General features: G+C 58.6%; 1 protein-coding gene across 1 annotated transcript; it reads right to left on the reverse strand.

The window, feature by feature from the left end:
* Positions 1-1,691: 1,691 nt before the first annotated feature.
* PLEKHG3 (pleckstrin homology and RhoGEF domain containing G3) lies at positions 1,692-16,889 on the reverse strand. The gene is made up of 16 exons (XM_065872339.1): positions 16,548-16,889; positions 15,285-15,382; positions 14,034-14,103; positions 13,714-13,760; positions 13,456-13,606; positions 13,234-13,365; positions 12,828-13,010; positions 12,524-12,616; positions 12,177-12,263; positions 11,922-11,955; positions 11,482-11,574; positions 8,415-8,453; positions 7,955-7,974; positions 6,387-6,500; positions 2,880-4,272; positions 1,692-2,431 (listed from the first exon to the last, which is right to left on the reverse strand). The coding sequence occupies exons 1-16, from the start codon at positions 16,887-16,889 to the stop codon at positions 1,692-1,694; spliced, it is 3,636 nt and encodes a 1,211-aa protein (XP_065728411.1).
* Positions 16,890-17,209: the final 320 nt, after the last annotated feature.

Here is a 17,209-nt window from a genome sequence, read left to right on the forward strand (position 1 = left end):
GGAAGGTGCTGACTACTACTCCCCAGGCCTCACCTCCTGAAGAGTGTGAGTCAGAGGATTTGAGAAGCAACAACTCATCCATCTTGTTTAATTTACAGAGGAGGAAAAAGCGTTGAGTTTAGGTGACCCGGCTAGTTAAACGCAGGGCTGGATCTCCTGACTCTCACTCTAGTGTGTGGCTACTAGTCACCGTCAGAGGCTTGTCTAGTAGAAGCCAGCTCTCTCAGCGACTGTGCAAGTGCCCACAGACCATTCTGACCAGCTGGCAGAACATGGGCCAGCCCTGCTCTGCTTCTGCTCGGGAAAGGCCTCCACTTGCCTCTGATATTCCCTTGACCTCATCAGACTCAGCAGACCCATCTTCAGGCTGAGTCCGTCCTCCTAGGTCAGAAGACCTGCAAGACAGCTCTACCACCTGGCCCTGCAGCCCCACTCCTCCCAGGCCCCAGCCAGAAGAAACAGGGCGAAACAAGGCTGGTCCACCCAGGGAAAAAAAGGCAGAAAACCCAGTCAGAAGTAGGGGGCATACCTACGCCTTTTGAATCAAAGACACTTTTGAGAATAAGATGAAGGATGAGGCTCCATCCCAGAAAAAATGCATCTGTGCCCCTCACCCAACACTGCCAGCCACTTCAGATATTTCTAGGCTCCAAGTTGAGAATCCTTGCCCCCTAGGATGTCTCCTGGGAACTAGCAAGGGAGAGAAGAATAAGAGGCACCAGATGTGGAAATACCTGCCTGTTAGAAAAATGTTCCACCCCTTTCAGTCCAACTTTGGCACCTGGGGAAAAGAGCTAAAGGCTGGCACGGTGCCCCCTGACATTACCCCAGACAGGACGCCAGGCTGCAGGTAGACAGAAGCCCGTGGGAACAGAAGCAGCAGAACAAGTCCCCTCCCACACATCCTGCTGCCCCAGCCTCTCCCGCCAGCACCTGGGGCCTTGTGCTTGGTGAGCACCTGTGGAAGCAACACGCCCATGTCCCGCTTCCCCTGAGACAGGCCCGAGCACGATCGCCTCTCCCCAGCCCGGCCAGACACCAGTAAGGAGACCACTCAACAGGTTGGTTGGTCAGCAGTGGTTATTACACCATTGGCAAATAACAAAATGTGTGTACATTAGTGACAACCACGGGGCCAGCAGGACAACCCACAGAAGTACCTGAACTGAGTCCACGACGTTCTTCCCAGGAGGGAAATCAACAACAGAACACACACTCACACACACACGCGCGAGCACACCAACATACCACAGGGTAGAAAGCAATAAATTATGGGCCTCGTTCCTGCCCAGATCCTAAGAAAAGGCACAGTTAAAGAACAAAGCCTCCCCAGGCCACACTCCTGTGTGTCCCCTGGGTGGGCCCTCAGTCTGGCAGCGGCCAGGCAACACTGGAGGCCTGAGCAGGGCTCGCTCTCCCTGGGAAGAGATGAGCTTAACTATCTGGCCTCTTACTAGAGAAGAACTACATACAAGGGAAGCGGCCACACTGGCCTCGGAGGGCAAAGGGGCTCGCAAGTCACTGGCGCGCCCACGGCAGGTGAAGGCCCTTGCCCGGTGCCCCAGGGCGCTCTCCCAGGGGCAGCCTTTCTGAGGGCCCTGGGTGAGCACGGTGAACCCAGGCTGTGATCGAGGATGCCACCGTTCCTCCCCGTCCCTTGGCACAGCTGCTCCCTCCCCCAGGACTCAGTGTCAACCCATGGAGTTCAAGGCCTGGAATTTCTCCCGCAGGCTCCTCACTCTGCCCTGCTGGCTTGGGTCTGCCAGGTCCCTGGGACCCTCTTCTTTAGGCCGATACTCTGCACACTCCTGGAACTCCGGGCCCTGCCCCGCCTGGGCTGCTGGTGAGCTCGGTCCCCGCCCGCTGGCTGCCTCCAGTCCCGCGTTGGGGCCGGACAGGGGCCCCTTCTCCATGATGACCATCCGCCGGCTGTCCTCCAGTGTGAGGTCTGCGGTGACGTACAGGGCCTCCCCTCCACCCGGCGCGCCTGGAGGTGACCCCGCCAGAGGCTGAGGCTGGACGACCCCTGGGCCTGCCGGAGCCCTCCTGGCGTTCAGGCTGCAGCAGCGGCCCACCTTCCCCGACAGGGGCGGCTGCGGCTGCATCATGTTCTCTGGCAGCGAGTGGCTCCGGTTGACGGGCAGGTTGTGCGGCCGGCTGCCCTTGGCCTGGAGCGCCTCGTCCTGGGAGGCGTATTTGGAGCAGAGCTCTCGCACGTCGGGCCAGTTGAAAGTCTCGGTGTCCAAGGGGCTGAGGGGGCTTCGGGGGATGTGCCAGGCCCCAGGCGAGGTGGTCCTCGGGCTGGTGGCCGAGGGGCTGAAGGAAAAACGCCGCGGCGATACCTCCCTGGCAGAGCCGGACTTGGGCGGGTTGTGTTCCTGGGCCGTGGGCTGCTCGTGGTTGAAGAGAGACAGCACTGGTTTCCTCTTACCTGTGAGGAGACAGTGAGCCGCCTGAACCCCTGTGCAGGAGGGAGCAAGAGGACATGAGGGCTCTGGACTGACCTCAAACTCCCCTTCCAGGCGAGGCTGGTTGCTGGGGGTTTGCGTGTGATGCGAGAGAAACCTCACTGACCATCCACGGCGCCCTTACCAAAGGGAAATGGGAAGAATGAAGAAAAGGGGGTGGGGTGGGGTCAGAGGTCAAAGGAAGAGACGAGAGCTTCTGCTCTCCTGGAAAACAGAGGCCTGTGGCCACAGGCCCTCTGCTCCACAGAAGGAGCTTGGTCTTGAGTGTTAGACCCGCTCCAGGACTCGCCCCAGCCCTCTTTTTGGTAGAGGTCCCTTAGGGGGGTCACTTTCCCAGAATCCAGCTGGCTCCTAAAATGTGCTTCCATCCCAGGCTTGCAGGCAGGGCCCTCCGCCCCACCCCCTTCATACCTCTGCCAGCAGATGGTGCTCCAGCCTCCGGCTGTAGGTGGGGGGTGGTAACAGCCACCTTTTCCCACGGCTGCGGTGGCCTGGCCGTCACCGACTTGCTCTTGATCCGGAGGCTGTACTGGCGAGCCAGCTGGTAGACCTTGCTCTTGACTCGCTCGCTCACGTGGCTGTCCATCATGTGGGAGAGCTGCAGGATGCGGGGGTGTAGCGGGGTCACCAGCTCCCCCTGGGTGCCGCTGCTCAGCTCCTTCACCAGCTCCTTCAGCTCCCGGGCCAGGTGGGCCGGGCTGGGGGGCTCAGTGGGGGAGGCACGCTCTGGCGAGGCAGCAGCTGACTCCTCAGTGATGGCCCCCAGCTCACGGTCCTCCAGGATGAAGAGGGGCTCGTGCAGGTCAAAGCTATTGGCCTGGCCTTGGCCTGGTCCCTTCGCAGGGCTGCCCTCAGTAGACTCCACTTCCTCCCAGATCTTCACAATTTCCGAAGACGGGCGGAACTCAGCATCTGTGATGGGAGCTGGGTCCCCAGCACAAGCCTGGCCTGGTCCTGGGTAGTCAAAGAGGGCCCACGAGGCTGCCCGCGAACCCACCTGTCTCTTATGCCCCAGCGGAGCCACTGGCTCCGGGTCTGGCCTGGGAAGGCTGTTGATTCTGGAGACTGAGTTTCTCACCAATCCTTTGGGGATGAAGGAGAGGCTCTCCCGGCGCCGGACACTGAAGCCTGCATCGTGGTGCTCTGCACTTTCATAGTAGCTCTTGATTTTGTCCAACAACAGCCGGTCTCGGGAAGAAAGCTTCGATTCCTTCGTGCAGGAAGGCCTGTCTGGCTCCGCTGGGCAGCCTGGGCTCTGGGTCTCTGTCCCGTTGACAGAAGGGTCGCTCTCTGCGGCCACCCCCATACTGATGTCCGCTTCTGGAGGGAGCTGAGAGCCCAGGGTGTCTGTGGTGCTCCCACGTCGGGCCAGGCCCTTCTCACTGTCCTCTAGGCTGACCACACTGCTGCTCCGGCTGGTCAGCCTCGGGGTCCCGAAGCCGCTGGACTTGCCGTCCTCCAGCGCCAGGCTGCTCCGCCGAGAGAAGCTGCTGACGAACCGCTCGGCAATGACGCTGGCCTGGTCCAGCACAGAGGGAGGCAGGAGGCTCTCGGGCTCGTGGGCGGCCCCCATCTCCTCCTCCTCGTCCTCACTGCTCAGGACCTTAGGGTCCTCGGTGCTGTCGGCCACGATGAAGTCCACCATGTCACCCGGGGGGTCCAGTCCCAGCAGCAGCTGGTGGGTGTCAAGCTGCATTTCTAGGACTTCTGGAGCCTCTGTGTCTGAGGGCATCTCCTCGGTCCTGGGACCTTCCATGGCAGCAGACACCTCCTGCTCTGTCCCAGACTCAGGGTCTGGCTCAACCTGGGAGAGCACAAAGAGCTCATATGAGCCAAAAACCTCCCTCATGTGACCCGGGGGGATGTGGGGACAGCACAGCCTGCTCAAAGCCTAGTGAGAGGGGCTGTGGTTTAGGACTGCAGGCAATCAGAATAAGCATGACTCAGGAGTGGGCAGCAGGCCCTGAGGGAGAGGATGTCCCTTAGTCACCCTGCAGCTGGGGTGCGGGGCCCACATTCTCAAACCCAAGAAAAATTCTAGGAACACAGATGGGGTAAAGTGGTGGCACCTCTCAGTGGCAGCCTGCCTGCAAAGTACAGGGACAAGGTGGGAACATGCAGCATGGGGTCAGAGCCACGGCACCAGGACTCCCCTGCCTGAGGGGAGGCGGCTCCCTCAAGCCCCAGTAGCTCCCCACATGGGGGCTGTTCTGGGTTGAAACCCGGGCCTAAACAACTTCCCTGAGGGGCCAGGGTCTCCCGTGTGGATCAGGATCCAGAGGGCAGTAGAACCACGTGCTGGAATCCTGCCAGAGGGTAAAGACGGGGATGTGGCTCCTGCCAGCCAGCCCCCGCCCCTGTGCAGGACTCTGCATGTGCGCAGCAGATGGCAAGGAAGGGAGCAAAGTTGGCAGCTCTCTCTTGACCACCTTGAAGGTCATTTGAATCATAAAACCAGCCAGTACAGGCAGCTTTCCAGAGGAATCTTTAAGGAGAACACAGGATAACACTCTATAACCCGAGGAATCAGACCCAATTCCAATCGTTCTAGTCTAGAACCTGCACAGTGGGACCCAGGAGCCAGGCCTGTAATGTCCAACACAATGGCTGCCAGCCACACGTGACTCCTGAGCATCTGAAATGTAGCCAGTCCACGCTGCAAAAACCTCATACCAAAGAATGCAGCGTACCTCATTAACAGCTTTTTAACACACTACATGTTGACATGATAGTAGTTTGGAAAAACTGGGTTAAATAATTCTTTAATGTGACTATTAGAATATTTAAAAGTACACATGAGGGGACTTCCCTGGTGGCGCAGTGGTTAGGAATCCACCTGCCAATGCAGGGAACATGGGTTCCAGCCCTGGTCCAGGAAGATCCCACATGCTGCGGAACAACTAAGCCCGTGGGCCACAACTACTGAGCCTGCGCTCTAGATAGAGCCCAGGAGCCACAACTCCTGAAGCCCGCGCACCTAGAGCCCGTGCTCCGCAACAAGAGAGGCCACCGCTACGAGAGGCCCACACACTGCAACGAAGAGTAGCCCCTGCTCGCCACAACTAGAGAAAGCCCGCGCACAGCAACGAAGACCCAACGCAGCCAAAATAAGTAAATAAAATTTTTAAATAAATAAAAATTTTATAAATAAAGAAAATTACACAAGGCTCACATTCTATTGTCACCGGACAGCACCATTCTGAACTCTTTTCCAATGTCACCCAGGCTTCTCAACGTCCTGGCTGTGAGGCCCACCCCGGGTTTGTCTAAGCCTCATGAACTTTTCCTTGGAACTCTGCGAGCGCGAAGGACTCCATTCCACATAACCCCCAGATAGCGTGGGGTGGCGGGAAAAAGAGTGCAGGCTTCTGGGTCACAGACCCAAGGCTAATCTGAGCTCTGTCCCTTAGAAGCTGCGCAATGCCAGGCACGTCACCCTAACCTGAGTCTTGTTCTCCCTGGTAGAGCTGGCTCAGGAAACAGAAGGAAGAAACAAAACATCAGGCACGCAGGAGGTGCCCAGTAGACATCGACACCTTACTCCTTTGCCAGGTGGGACAGGCATGATTTAAGTGTCTGGCACACTAGCAGGGCAGGGCTTTATGCTCTATGCAAGGAGCCCTGGCCAAGGGGACCTATAATCTGGTCACTTCCAATAACTGTGCCCCTTGGCCAGAGACTGCATCTGCCCAAAGGAAGAGGCACCTTTTCTAATTCAGAGTAAGAGGCTGTCGGTCGCCAAGCCACATGCCCACAGGCCAGACAGGCTTCCTGAGGGCCCGAGAGTCCTAGGGAGTGGGATTCCCTGTCCCCGTGGGCCCAGCGGGACAGCCCATGCCTGAAAGCCCCATCTGCAGAGCTGGAGATCTGGGCTCAGGCGCCTCTTCACTATCCCCCTTCCGCCTGCTGGCCACTCACCTCCGGCAGGGAAGACACAGACTCAAAGCTCAGGCACTTCTCAGCGGTGGTTGGAGATCGGCTGCTGGGCCTTCGGCAGCTCTTGGGGTCTTCGGGCTCCCTGCGCCCCTTCCCCTGCAGCAAGCAGAGGGTAGTCGTCAGCTCCCAGGACAACGGGGAGCTGGTCCCTTCTGCATCCCAACCCTGGCAGCATCTCCTGAGCCCCAAAGGGGCTGGGCTGCGTTGAGATCCAGTGTTGGACCTGAGCCATTCCAGAGTCAGCCTGAACTGCCAGGTCTGGGGACTCAGAAATTCCTGCCAGGGGCTTCCCTGGTGGCGCAGTGGTTGTGAGTCTGCCTGCCGATGCAGGGGACACGGGTTCGTGCCCCGGTCCAGGAGGATCCCACATGCCACAGAGCGGCTGGGCCCGTGAGCTATGGCCGCTGAGCCTGCGTGTCCGGAGCCTGTGCTCCGCAACGGGAGAGGTCGCAACAGTGAGAGGCCTGCGTACCGCCAAAAAAAAAAGAAATCCCTGCCAGGCATGCAGCTCCCTGTGTGCTGGCCTCTCCCCCTCCCCCCACTGCGCCCCATTAGTCATGCCCATTGAGTAGCATGCTGGTTAGCACCCAGTGTTGGAACAACGAATGCCAGGGGCTCACCAGGGCGTGACAGTGAGCAAGGTGTTAAGAAGTGCTGATGGCAGGAAGGAAGGAACAAGGACGGAGGGATGAGAAGGGCAGGGGAGGGGACTCTTGGACGGGCATGCGCGTGCCAGGGGGCATGCAAGGAGGAGGGGGAGATCGAAGAGACACCTCACCATAGCGCCCCGGGAGAAAAGTAAAGCGTTGGCCCGATAGTGCCAGCAGTGGAGGGCGGCCAGCAGGGAGCTGGCAAAGTCGGCTACCTGCTCCGCCACTGCCAGGCTCTCCTCCTCCTCCTCCTCCTCCTCCTCGCCTGGGGGCTCTGGCCCAGCCCCCTGCTCGCAGCCTTCATGCCCTGCCAGGTCCTCCAGGGAGACCTGAAAGGCCTGTTCTTCCTCCTCCTCCTCCCGGGCAGCCCCTTCAGCCTCCGACTGCAGGCCCCGAGCACAGGGGGGCTGTTCAAAGTCCAGGAGCATGCCAACACTGCCCGCATGCTGTTCAGAGCACAAGGCCCCCTCGTGACAGGCCTCGGGGCAGCCCCCCTCCTCCTGCAGCAGCTGGGGCTGGGGAGGCTTCACAGAGAAAGCCACATCTAGACCCCCCCACCCCTGGTCTCCACTAGGCTCCCACGTGAAGCAGGGGGTTCTCGAGGTGGGAAGCTGGGACTGGGGTCTGCTCAGGAACTCAGGATCCAGAGAGGCCTGCCTGCCCCAGGGAGAGGGCAAAATGAGAGGATCCCGGCCGGGCCGGCCACCACCAGGGTGCCACTCCAGGAAAAGGGTACAGAAGGGTCCCCTGGGCAAGGGCCACGGCTTATTCATCTCCGTGACCCTCATGACAGAGCCTGGTGCACAGCAGGTGCTCGACAGGTGTTTGTTGAGTGAAGGAAGATGATGGGGGCTGACCTGGGCTGTCCCCCAAGGCTGTCCCGTGTGCCCCTGGCCTTACCTTCATTCCTGCTGCTCTGGCTGCTCCGCCACCACCGGGTCCCGGCACAGCGGTGAGGGGGAGGGGGAGCGGAGATCAGTAACCCGGAGAAAGAGCCCCCTCACAGAGGCCTGAGGCCCAGAGCCCCTGGGTGAGAGCGCGTCAGGGGCTCTGCTCCCAGAACCTTCACCAGGTCTCCCGGGCTTTCAAAGGAATGACTGACAGACCGGGAGCCGAGGGTGCAGAATGGCACGGTCACTCGCTCCTGCTGTCACCCAAGGGCAGAGTGACAGGGTGCAAGGTGTGCAGGGGGAGCCCGGACAGCAAGGGGTGAGGCCCACTTCCAGGGCAGAACGAGGCAGAATCCCCTCTGAACTGTCCGCAACGACCACACCCTGCTGGTCGCCAGCTTCACCCTCCCACCCCCGCCCTAGAGCGCACCTTAAAGGGGGTGGTGCCTGTCCACCCCTCACTCACTCACCTTTCTCGCTGTGTTGCCTGAGCAGATGTCTGGATGGCTCTGATGAGGAAAGCGAACGGGCAGTCAGAGCAGGCCTGAAGCAGCCCGGCCTGGCCCTGGTCCCACGCTCACAGCGCCACACACCCATCATCAGCTCAAAGTCCACTCCAGCGGGGGCCCCCCACAGCCCGAGGGCCTGAAGGAGGCTGCCCTCGCGACCAGCCCACAGGGAGACAGGGCCCGGGCCGCTGCCCCCACCCGCCTGGGGACTCTGCTGTGACCCACAGCCAAGAAGCAGCCCCGCCCTCCATCCTTGCGTTAGCACACAGCCCGGGGCCCTCAGCTCCAGGGCCACAGCCCCCTGCTGCCCCCTTCAGAATGACGAGCCTCTCTTGAGGGCCCTGGCTCCACCGCAAGCCCCACCTTCCTTCCCTGCACGGAGCACATCAGCGCCTTAGCTACACCCAACGCCAAGCCCCTTCACAGCACCCCAGCTGGAAAGCAGAGGTCGCACCCGACTTTCTATGGCCCTTAAGGCCTGGCACCGTGAAGCCTCGCTGCCTGCTGGGGAGTGTTGCCCGGTTGTACAGGAGCTGACCAGGCTCTGAGGACAGAATACAAAACACATCCATTAGGCTTGATGGTGTCAGCACCTCGCAACCCACCTTTTTTGGGGACAGACCTGAGATAGGGAGGCATGTCTCAAGGAACCTGTCTACAGAACCTTGCCCTTAGCCCATATTGCCCTTGACGAACTGGCATTCAGTGGGAGGCCCACTATAAATTTGGAGCCACAAGGAAAGTCTATTGAGGTCTCTCAGCTGTTCCTGGACAGGAGAGCAAACTGAAGAACTTTTTTCTAAATGTGCATGGGCACACACATACCTACACTCTATCTGCACCGAGGTAAGTAGATATCCAATTGTTTTTAGAGTGAGAAATACAAAATGCTCTTCTCTTTCACTTTAAAACTTGTAATCAAGAATATTTAATAAGCGGACTTCCCTGGTGGCACAGTGGTTAAGAATCCGCCTGCCAATGTAGGGGACACGGGTTCGAGCCCTGGTCCAGGAAGAGCTCACATGCCACGGAGCAACTAAGCCCGTGCACCACAGCTACTGAGCCCACGCGCCTAGAGCCCGTGCTCTCCAACGAGAAGCCGTGAAAAGCCCGCGCACCACAACGAAGAGTAGCCCCCGCTCGCCACAACTAGAGAAAGCCCACGTGCAGCAACAAAGACCCAACGCAGCCAATAAATAAATAAACAAAAGAATATTTAATAATGACAACACCACCTTACTTATCCATATAGTGTACTTATCTGTCCATCCCAGCTCTCTGGAAGTAGGAAGCAGAAAAGGTCCAGAGGCAGTCAGAGTAGATGGCTGAGAGCAGGCCCTAAAGCACTTCCACTGGCCTGTATCCTCCCTCTCATCCACTCACTGGCCTGCTTTTACACACGCTTCCCGCACATTAAATCGATTAACTTCTAACAGAAGAGGGAAGAAGGAAGGGCTACTAAAGAAAAGCATGCCAAGACTGATAAGGAGAACTCTTCAGTGTAAAGATGGACACAACACCTCAATGCCAGCTGTCTCTATGGCAATCCACAGCCCCGCCTCCCCCCAAGGCCCCAGAGAACGGAGCTGTTCACACACCACAAAGATGCTGCTACACTGACCCCAGAAAGGGAAAAGTTCGACTGTGTGGGCCTCCTCTATTTTATAAGGCTCAAGCGTATGAAGCATGTTTTAGAAAGATGTCTGTTTCATGACGATTAAAACTAAAACATGAAAACAAACAAAACCCAACTCTTAGCGTTTACAGGCTAAAATCTCAGCCTTGTGGAAACTTGAGCTCTGAAACAGATCATTTCCTGAGTGCCTTGCTTGCTGCAGTTTGGAAGCTGACGTTATGACAGGTAGTGTTACTATTACCACCATCACCACAGTCACTTACTGACTACCTCCATGTGTCAGAAGCTTCCAGTTCAAAGCTATGGCAAGTTAAGGGGGAATGTTGGACAGGAGAATTATAGGAGAAGAAAGGAAAGGGGGGAATTCCCTGGCAGTCCAGGGGTTAGGACTCCGTGCTTTCACTGCCAAGGGCCTGGGTTTGATCCCTGGTCGGGGAACTAAGATCCTGCAAGCCAACTTGGGGCTTCTAACACATGGCACCGTAGAACTTTTGCAACCATGGCAAGTTTGCCTAGGGTTCGAGATCCATCAGCAGTAATACCAAACAAAACAAAAACACAAAAGCTTTCCAAAGACCGCTCAGCTCCACCCTCCAGAAGACCAAAGCCCGAACATCAATCCACACAGCTGCTCTGAGGACCCGTGAGTCATGCCAATCAAACCCAACTCACTGCGGGGATCCCAGTCAGGACACATCTCCCATCACTCCTGAATCTTTCTCTCTAGGGGTCTCTGAGATGGTTCTCACCCCAACTCCCACCTCATGTGTAAGTTTGACAAGTGCCTGGCTGAAGCCAAATCCATCCCTGGGCCTCGACTGAAGGCGAGGGTAAAAACCGAGGCAGAAAACACACACGTTCACCACTACAAGAGCCGAGAATAAAAGCAAGGTTTTCTCTTTTCAACAGACGGTTCACTCCAATACCTCCAAGTACACAGCAGCAAGCCGTCATGAAAGAAAACCCAGGAAAGCAGAACTTTTCCCTGAGACCCAAAGTAAATATTTCCTGTCTGGATTCGGTGCCACTTGAAATCTAACTCATTTTCCCCACGTCCTGCCTCTGCTCTGTTCCAGAACTGGGCTGGGGACCATCCATGACGTCTGCGCGTTACTCTGGCTGACTCCCAGTATTCTAAGGTTTTGATCGCAGAGGAGCTAAGAAGGGGGGCCTTGGAAAAGGAGGGCTGTCCAGCCCTGGGTAGGCAGGAAGGGCCCAGAGGGGCCTGGTGGAAGGCAGGATGCTACAGACACACCCCATTTACCCTCCTTCCTGCCCTTTCCCAGGATTTCCGGAGGGTGAGAGCCAGCCCCAAATGCTGCTGCAGAAGGTTCCCCGCATGGTCAAGGGTCCTGGAAAGAAGCCTCTCTGCCCGCACAGCCCCTGCCTTACCAGACTGCCGGCGCCCCTGGTGCACATGGGTGGACGCCTCATCCTGGGAGGCCTTCTTCAGGCGCTCTGGGCTGTGGCGGTACCGATTGGGATCTGCACCGAAGAGAGACAACCAGGCCTTTGGGATACCATCAGCCTTGGCGTGGACTCTGCCCATTCCTGACCACAACTCTGCTGCCCAGCCGAGCTCCAGGAGCCACAAGACTCCAGAGCTCCCCCCTCTTCCATTTTCCGTCCTCTTCCATCCAGGAGCACAAGGCACAGAGTCCCAGCCACCAGCAGCACTGAGCCCTAGTCTTGCAGTAGACCCCCAGTCCTGACAGAAGGAGCCTCCCCACCCTCCCTGCTCTCTGGAATGTAAGTATCAGGCAAAGCTTCCTCAGGTCTGACCTAGAGATGTGCACCATTAGGGACAAGGCAGGCAGAAAGGGTACACTTACAATAGGAATCCATTTCCAAGATGGCTTCTTTGGCCTGGAAGGGAAAGGAAACCCACCTCGTTGCTACCCTGGTACGTGCCGTTTTCTCCCTCGGCCCAAAGACTTACTCTTGCTGCACCGAGGACCGTGGCATCCGCTGAACTGATCCCCACTGTCCAGCGGGGCCAACGTCCAGAAGGTGAGGCCCCAGTGGACCCCGGAGCTGGTTCTGAGGGACCCTCTCCCTGTACCCCATCAGGAGCCCTGGGAACTCACCTTCTGGGGGATGGTGGTATGGTGGTTCTCCAGGATGAGCCTCTTGATGTGGTGAGTCCAGCTCCGTTTCTCCTCCACAGTTTTGGCCTGGGAGGACCCGAGGGAGAGGGTGCGGGGGTTATCATGACAGGCCTGAAGCCAACCAGCGTGCGCTGGGCTTCTGCCGAGGAGGGCAGAGGCCAAAGAGGGCCTGTGCTGGGGGCTCTGTGAGGTTACCTTGACTCCTCAGCACAAGCCTGAGAGGTGCCCACAACGACCTCTCCCTTCCAGAGGGAGGCTCTGAGGCTCGCGCCGCAGCGCGAGGGGGCGGGTTCTGTGCCCAGCCCGCGCCCCAGCCCGCCCCTCACCTGGATGTTGTACTGCTGTTTGCTGTGCTTGTAGTGTGTGACGGTGAAGCACGGGGATTCTCTGGTGCTCTCAATCAGCATCAGGGAGGAGCACTGGGGCAGAGGGAGAGGGCAGTCAAGCACGAGGCGGGGAGCTGACCTGGGGCCCCAGCCCCTCAAGACCATCTGGGGAGGCAGGGAGAGTAATCTTTAAGGGTGGAGCTGCGTCCACACCAACCCGGGGCCCGGTGAAGGCGACACGGAGTGGAGCCCGGCCGTCGGGAAGGTGGGAAGGGGGCAGGGGAGATGGCGGTGGCCTCGTTACCGGGATGTGACCCTTGTAGACAAAGTGATCTCCCCGCTTCTTGGTGATGAGCAGTGCTTTGTCAAAGAGGAAAAAGGTCTTCTCGTTGCGCACACGGTGCACGCGGAACGTGCCCTCCAGGACGAGCTCCCCGTAGGTGGTCAGGTCTGGCCCCTTCCAGTTGATGAGCAGAGACTGAATCTCCTGCAGCAGCGAATCCCCGACCCCCAGGGTCAGGGTGCCCGAGACCCTGCTGGGAACCACACAGGGCCCCGGGAGCCACCGCCTGGGTTCTGCAGAGACACACTGCACCAAGGGCTCCCCCCAGAGAAGCCCATCCTCCCCGACACCACCCCTCAGCTCGCATTCCCTCTTCCAAACCCCGCCCCACCCCTGCCTGTCCCTCCAGATACCGGCCCCAGAGCACCTGGAGCCGGACTGCGTGCTCATGTCTCCTCTTCATGTCGTTGATGTACCAGGCCACGCAAGTCATGGTGTCAATGGCATCCTCTACCACCTCAAAGCCGTCCTCTTCTTCATCAAAATGTTTGGCGATTTCCTGGGCGGGAGACAGGGGCTTAGGTAGCCCAGGCTCGAGGGCCCTGCCCCTCCCTCAGGCCCTGTGTACTCGGGAGCACCCTGGGGTTACCTGGAGTAGCAGGTGGTACTTGAGGATGCGCTGGACTGGCTTCAGGAGGTAGGAGCCCAAGGGCAGTGAGTGCTGCAGCAGCTCCTGCCGGTCCCGAAAGAACTTGGCCTGCTGCTTGTCCTGCATGCACTCGGTGAGGGCAGCCACTGAGCTGGGAGTGGAGGAAGGGGCCGTCACCAGGGAAGGCCTGCGTGGGGAGGTGGGGTGCTCTGGACTCGCCAAATGGCTCTGCTTCCCCTCTCCACCCTAATTACTCACTTGGGGTAGTTGTTGCAATACTGGGTGTAGATATCAAACTCTTGGCTCTAAAGAAAGACCAAAATTAGTAATTTCAGGGAGACTCCCGTTTGACTATAAACCTGGGTGTATCACACACATGCAACTGGCCCCCAGAGCACACTCTCCCCGGGCATCTGCAGATCCATCTCTGTACCCATCTGTCTCGGACATGCCATCCACCCAGCAGCCTGTGGCTCCACCCCAAATGCCCTTCCTCTCTGAGGCCGGGCACTCAGCACTTCCCCTGGAGAGAGGCCCCCAGCAAGGCAGGATGGAGGCAAGGACCCCGCCCTTCTTACCCTTTCCACAAAGCAGCTGGCCACAGCCACCGGGTCACTATTGCAGCTGTCCAGGTCTCTGAGTAGCTGGCTGGGTAAGGGGAGAAGGGTCATCAGACACCGGACCGCCCGCAGCCTCCAGTCACCACTACACTCCCTCCCCACCCTCCTGGTGCCCACACACACGCCAGCCCTGGTGTCAGCGAGCCCTGCCCGGGGCAGCCAACACAGAAAGTATCCAGCACCACTGCAAAGGTGGGGGACGAAAAAGAGCCATGCGTTCCACAAGCAGGAGAGGGAGAAGGGACACCAGTACCCACCTTGGGAGGGGACACAGCTCCTCTGCAGGCAGGGGTCAAACACACAAAAGCAGACATTAAAGGGGGGAAGGAGAGAGGGGGAACTCGCAAAGAAACCAAGGCCCCCAGTTCAGAAGGATGCAGGAAAGCGGAGAGACAGGGTGAGTCTCCCAGCACTGCTTGTTCTTAAATGGGGGCTCTAGAGGAAACCTCAGTGCTCCCCCTGCCTTCCCCTCCTGTGCTCCTCTTTGCCCAACCCCCCCCACCCCACCCCCCCACCTAAGTCTCGCCTCCGTCTGCCCTCCCAGCTTGACCAGCAGGAAGTCCCTCTGCCCATCTTAAGGCGCCTGGGGTAAGGTTCCTCCTGTCCTGTCAATGCTGTCCCCACAAGCTCTGCTCCTCCGGACCAGTGCCCTCTCTCTGGAGAGTCTGGGGGCCCCGGGAGCCACTCATGTGTGATCTTCGTGGAGCCCCTTTGCCCTGAAGCAGCCCCTCACCAGGCCTCGCTCGGCCTCCCTCATCCCTCTTTGCCCGGCTTGTGTGTTCCCCTAATGGGTCAGATCACCTCCAGGGAGCCCCGACTTCCCACGGAATCAGTGGGAAGGAGGAGGAAGAGATCTGCACTGGGCGACCAAGATGAGAAGGACAAAGGGGCCACGAACGGACAGGGGAGAGCACATCACGTGCAAGGGTTCAGCAGTCCCCTGAGGGGCGCTGGCCCAGGCTGGACCCAACATGAACACAGCCTCAAATGAGCACATCAGCCCCAGGGCACACGGTCCCACAGGCCCCCTCTCCTGCAGGGAGCTAACTATACCACTGTACAGGGATAGACCACCCTTCCCCACCCTCAGGGATCAGACCCTGGCCCACGTGTCACAGCCCACGAGACCAGGGACATCCGGGGCTCCTCCCTAGGCCCTGAGATGGGCCTCACAGGCAGAACATGGTGCGTGTCAGGCCCGCTCCATACCTGTTCAGTGCATAGATGCTTTCTATGTTCCCAAAAAGGGCACTGACTTGCTCCGGGTTCAGGAGCCCAGGCGTGTCAATGATCTTCAAGAGGTAGTCCTGCGTGGAGTGAGGCGTCAGGGCCCAGCCCCCCCAGGCACGATCCTGTCCCTGCCCGTCTTCCCTCTTCTCCCCCAGCCACACCTCATTTCTGTACTGCATGTTACAGCTATGACACAATTTCACAGACATCACCTACTGTACTGGGTTGGATAATTCCCCCTCAAAATTAATATCCACTTGGAACCTCAGAATGTGACCTTATTTGGAAATAGGGTCTTTGCAGATGTAACGATTAAGGACCTTGAGATGATACCATACTGGATTTAGGGTGGGCCCTAAATTCAGTGACTGGTGTCCTTATAAGAGGACACAGAGAGACACAGAGAAAGCCATGTGAAGACGGAGGTGGAAACCGGGGTGATACATCTGCAGGCCAAGGAACACCAAGGGTTGCCAGCAACCTCCAGGAGCTAGGAGAGCCCTGGCACGCACTCCCCCCCTCAGAGCTTCCGGAAGGAACCAACCCTGCCAGCATCTTGATTTTTGACTTCTGGCCTCATAAACTAGGACAGGATAAACTAATGTGCCTTAAGCCCCAGTTTGTGGTTGTCTGCTAGGCAGGCCTAGGAAATGAATACACCTCCCTCTGAAGGGCAGAGAGCTCCCTCACACGGTCACCTCGCCCAGTGTGAAGCACCCGTACATGGCCCTGCGAAGCCCCGCATCTTCAATTTATGGATGAGGAACCTGAGGCTGGGCGCTGTGGGGGTGGTTTACGCAGGTGCCCAAGACCCCATAAGCAGGAAACAACAGGGCAGGAATCTGGGCGCGGGCCGGGTGGGGTCCAGAGCCAGTTTCTTCACTGCGGTTCAGTCTCCGCTAGGCACAGTTGTCCCCGCTCCCTATCAGGGGTGCCTACGCCCCGAGCATCTGCAGGAAGTTCTGCTGGCCCAAGCTACTGATCGGACCCCAAGTCATAAGGCAGCGTGAGCAGCCAGTGGCTTCCCGGGGCCAGAGCCGTGAGGCCTCCCCACTACGCCATGGGAAGCAGCTCCTGGAGACAAACATGTCAGGGACAACTTTCCTTCCCTGGGTGGAAGTGGGTTTATGCGCGAGAGCTGGGCCACCCGAAGCCAGAGGCCAGCCCCAGCCCCAGAGGAGAGGGGGATCCCCTCCCAACCTTAGCTCCAAAGTCCCGCCGGGGGCGAGGGGTGAGCCTCACCTCTACGATGCTGCGCAGGTCCTGCACGTACGTGCGCTCCGTTTCCACGATTTCCCGCACTACTCGACCCACGTAGCTGAGCTTGTGCGCAGGCGCCACCGACGCCCGGCTGTTGAAAGGGGACAGGGAGCCCCTCACGCTCAGCCAGCTGCTGGAGTTGTTGTTGGGGAGACGCCGGCCGCGCGGGGAGCCGGCCCCGTTCTCGGCCGAAGCCTCGGAGCCGCTGGGCTCCTCCATGGCCCCGCGGCTGTCACGGGAGGAGCCTGACGAGGAGGTGGTGGAGGTCAGGCTCACGGGCCGCTCCTGGCTGCCATCTTGGTGGAGCGAGGCAGAGACGGGCATCCTTGCATTGCTGCCTGGTGGGGGCGCTCCAGGGAGGTTCTGCGCGGGACAGACAAAGGGCAAACCTCTGGAATCCTTGCAGAAACAGAAAGTAAAAGGGTGGCTGCCAGGGGCTGGGGGAGGAGGGAATGGGGAGTTACTGTTCAATGGATACAGAGTTTCAGTTTTGCAAGATAATCAAAGTTCTACGGATGGCTGGAGGCGATGGATGCACAACGATGGGAACACTTAAAAATGAGAATTTTATGTTATGTGTATTTTACCACAATTATAAAAGCAACAGCTCGGAATCTCAAGGAGGCCCCTGCCTTCAGACTGTA

The sequence above is a fragment of the Phocoena phocoena genome, chromosome 2 (assembly GCF_963924675.1).
Source record: "Phocoena phocoena chromosome 2, mPhoPho1.1, whole genome shotgun sequence".
NCBI classification, from domain to species: Eukaryota; Metazoa; Chordata; class Mammalia; order Artiodactyla; family Phocoenidae; genus Phocoena; species Phocoena phocoena.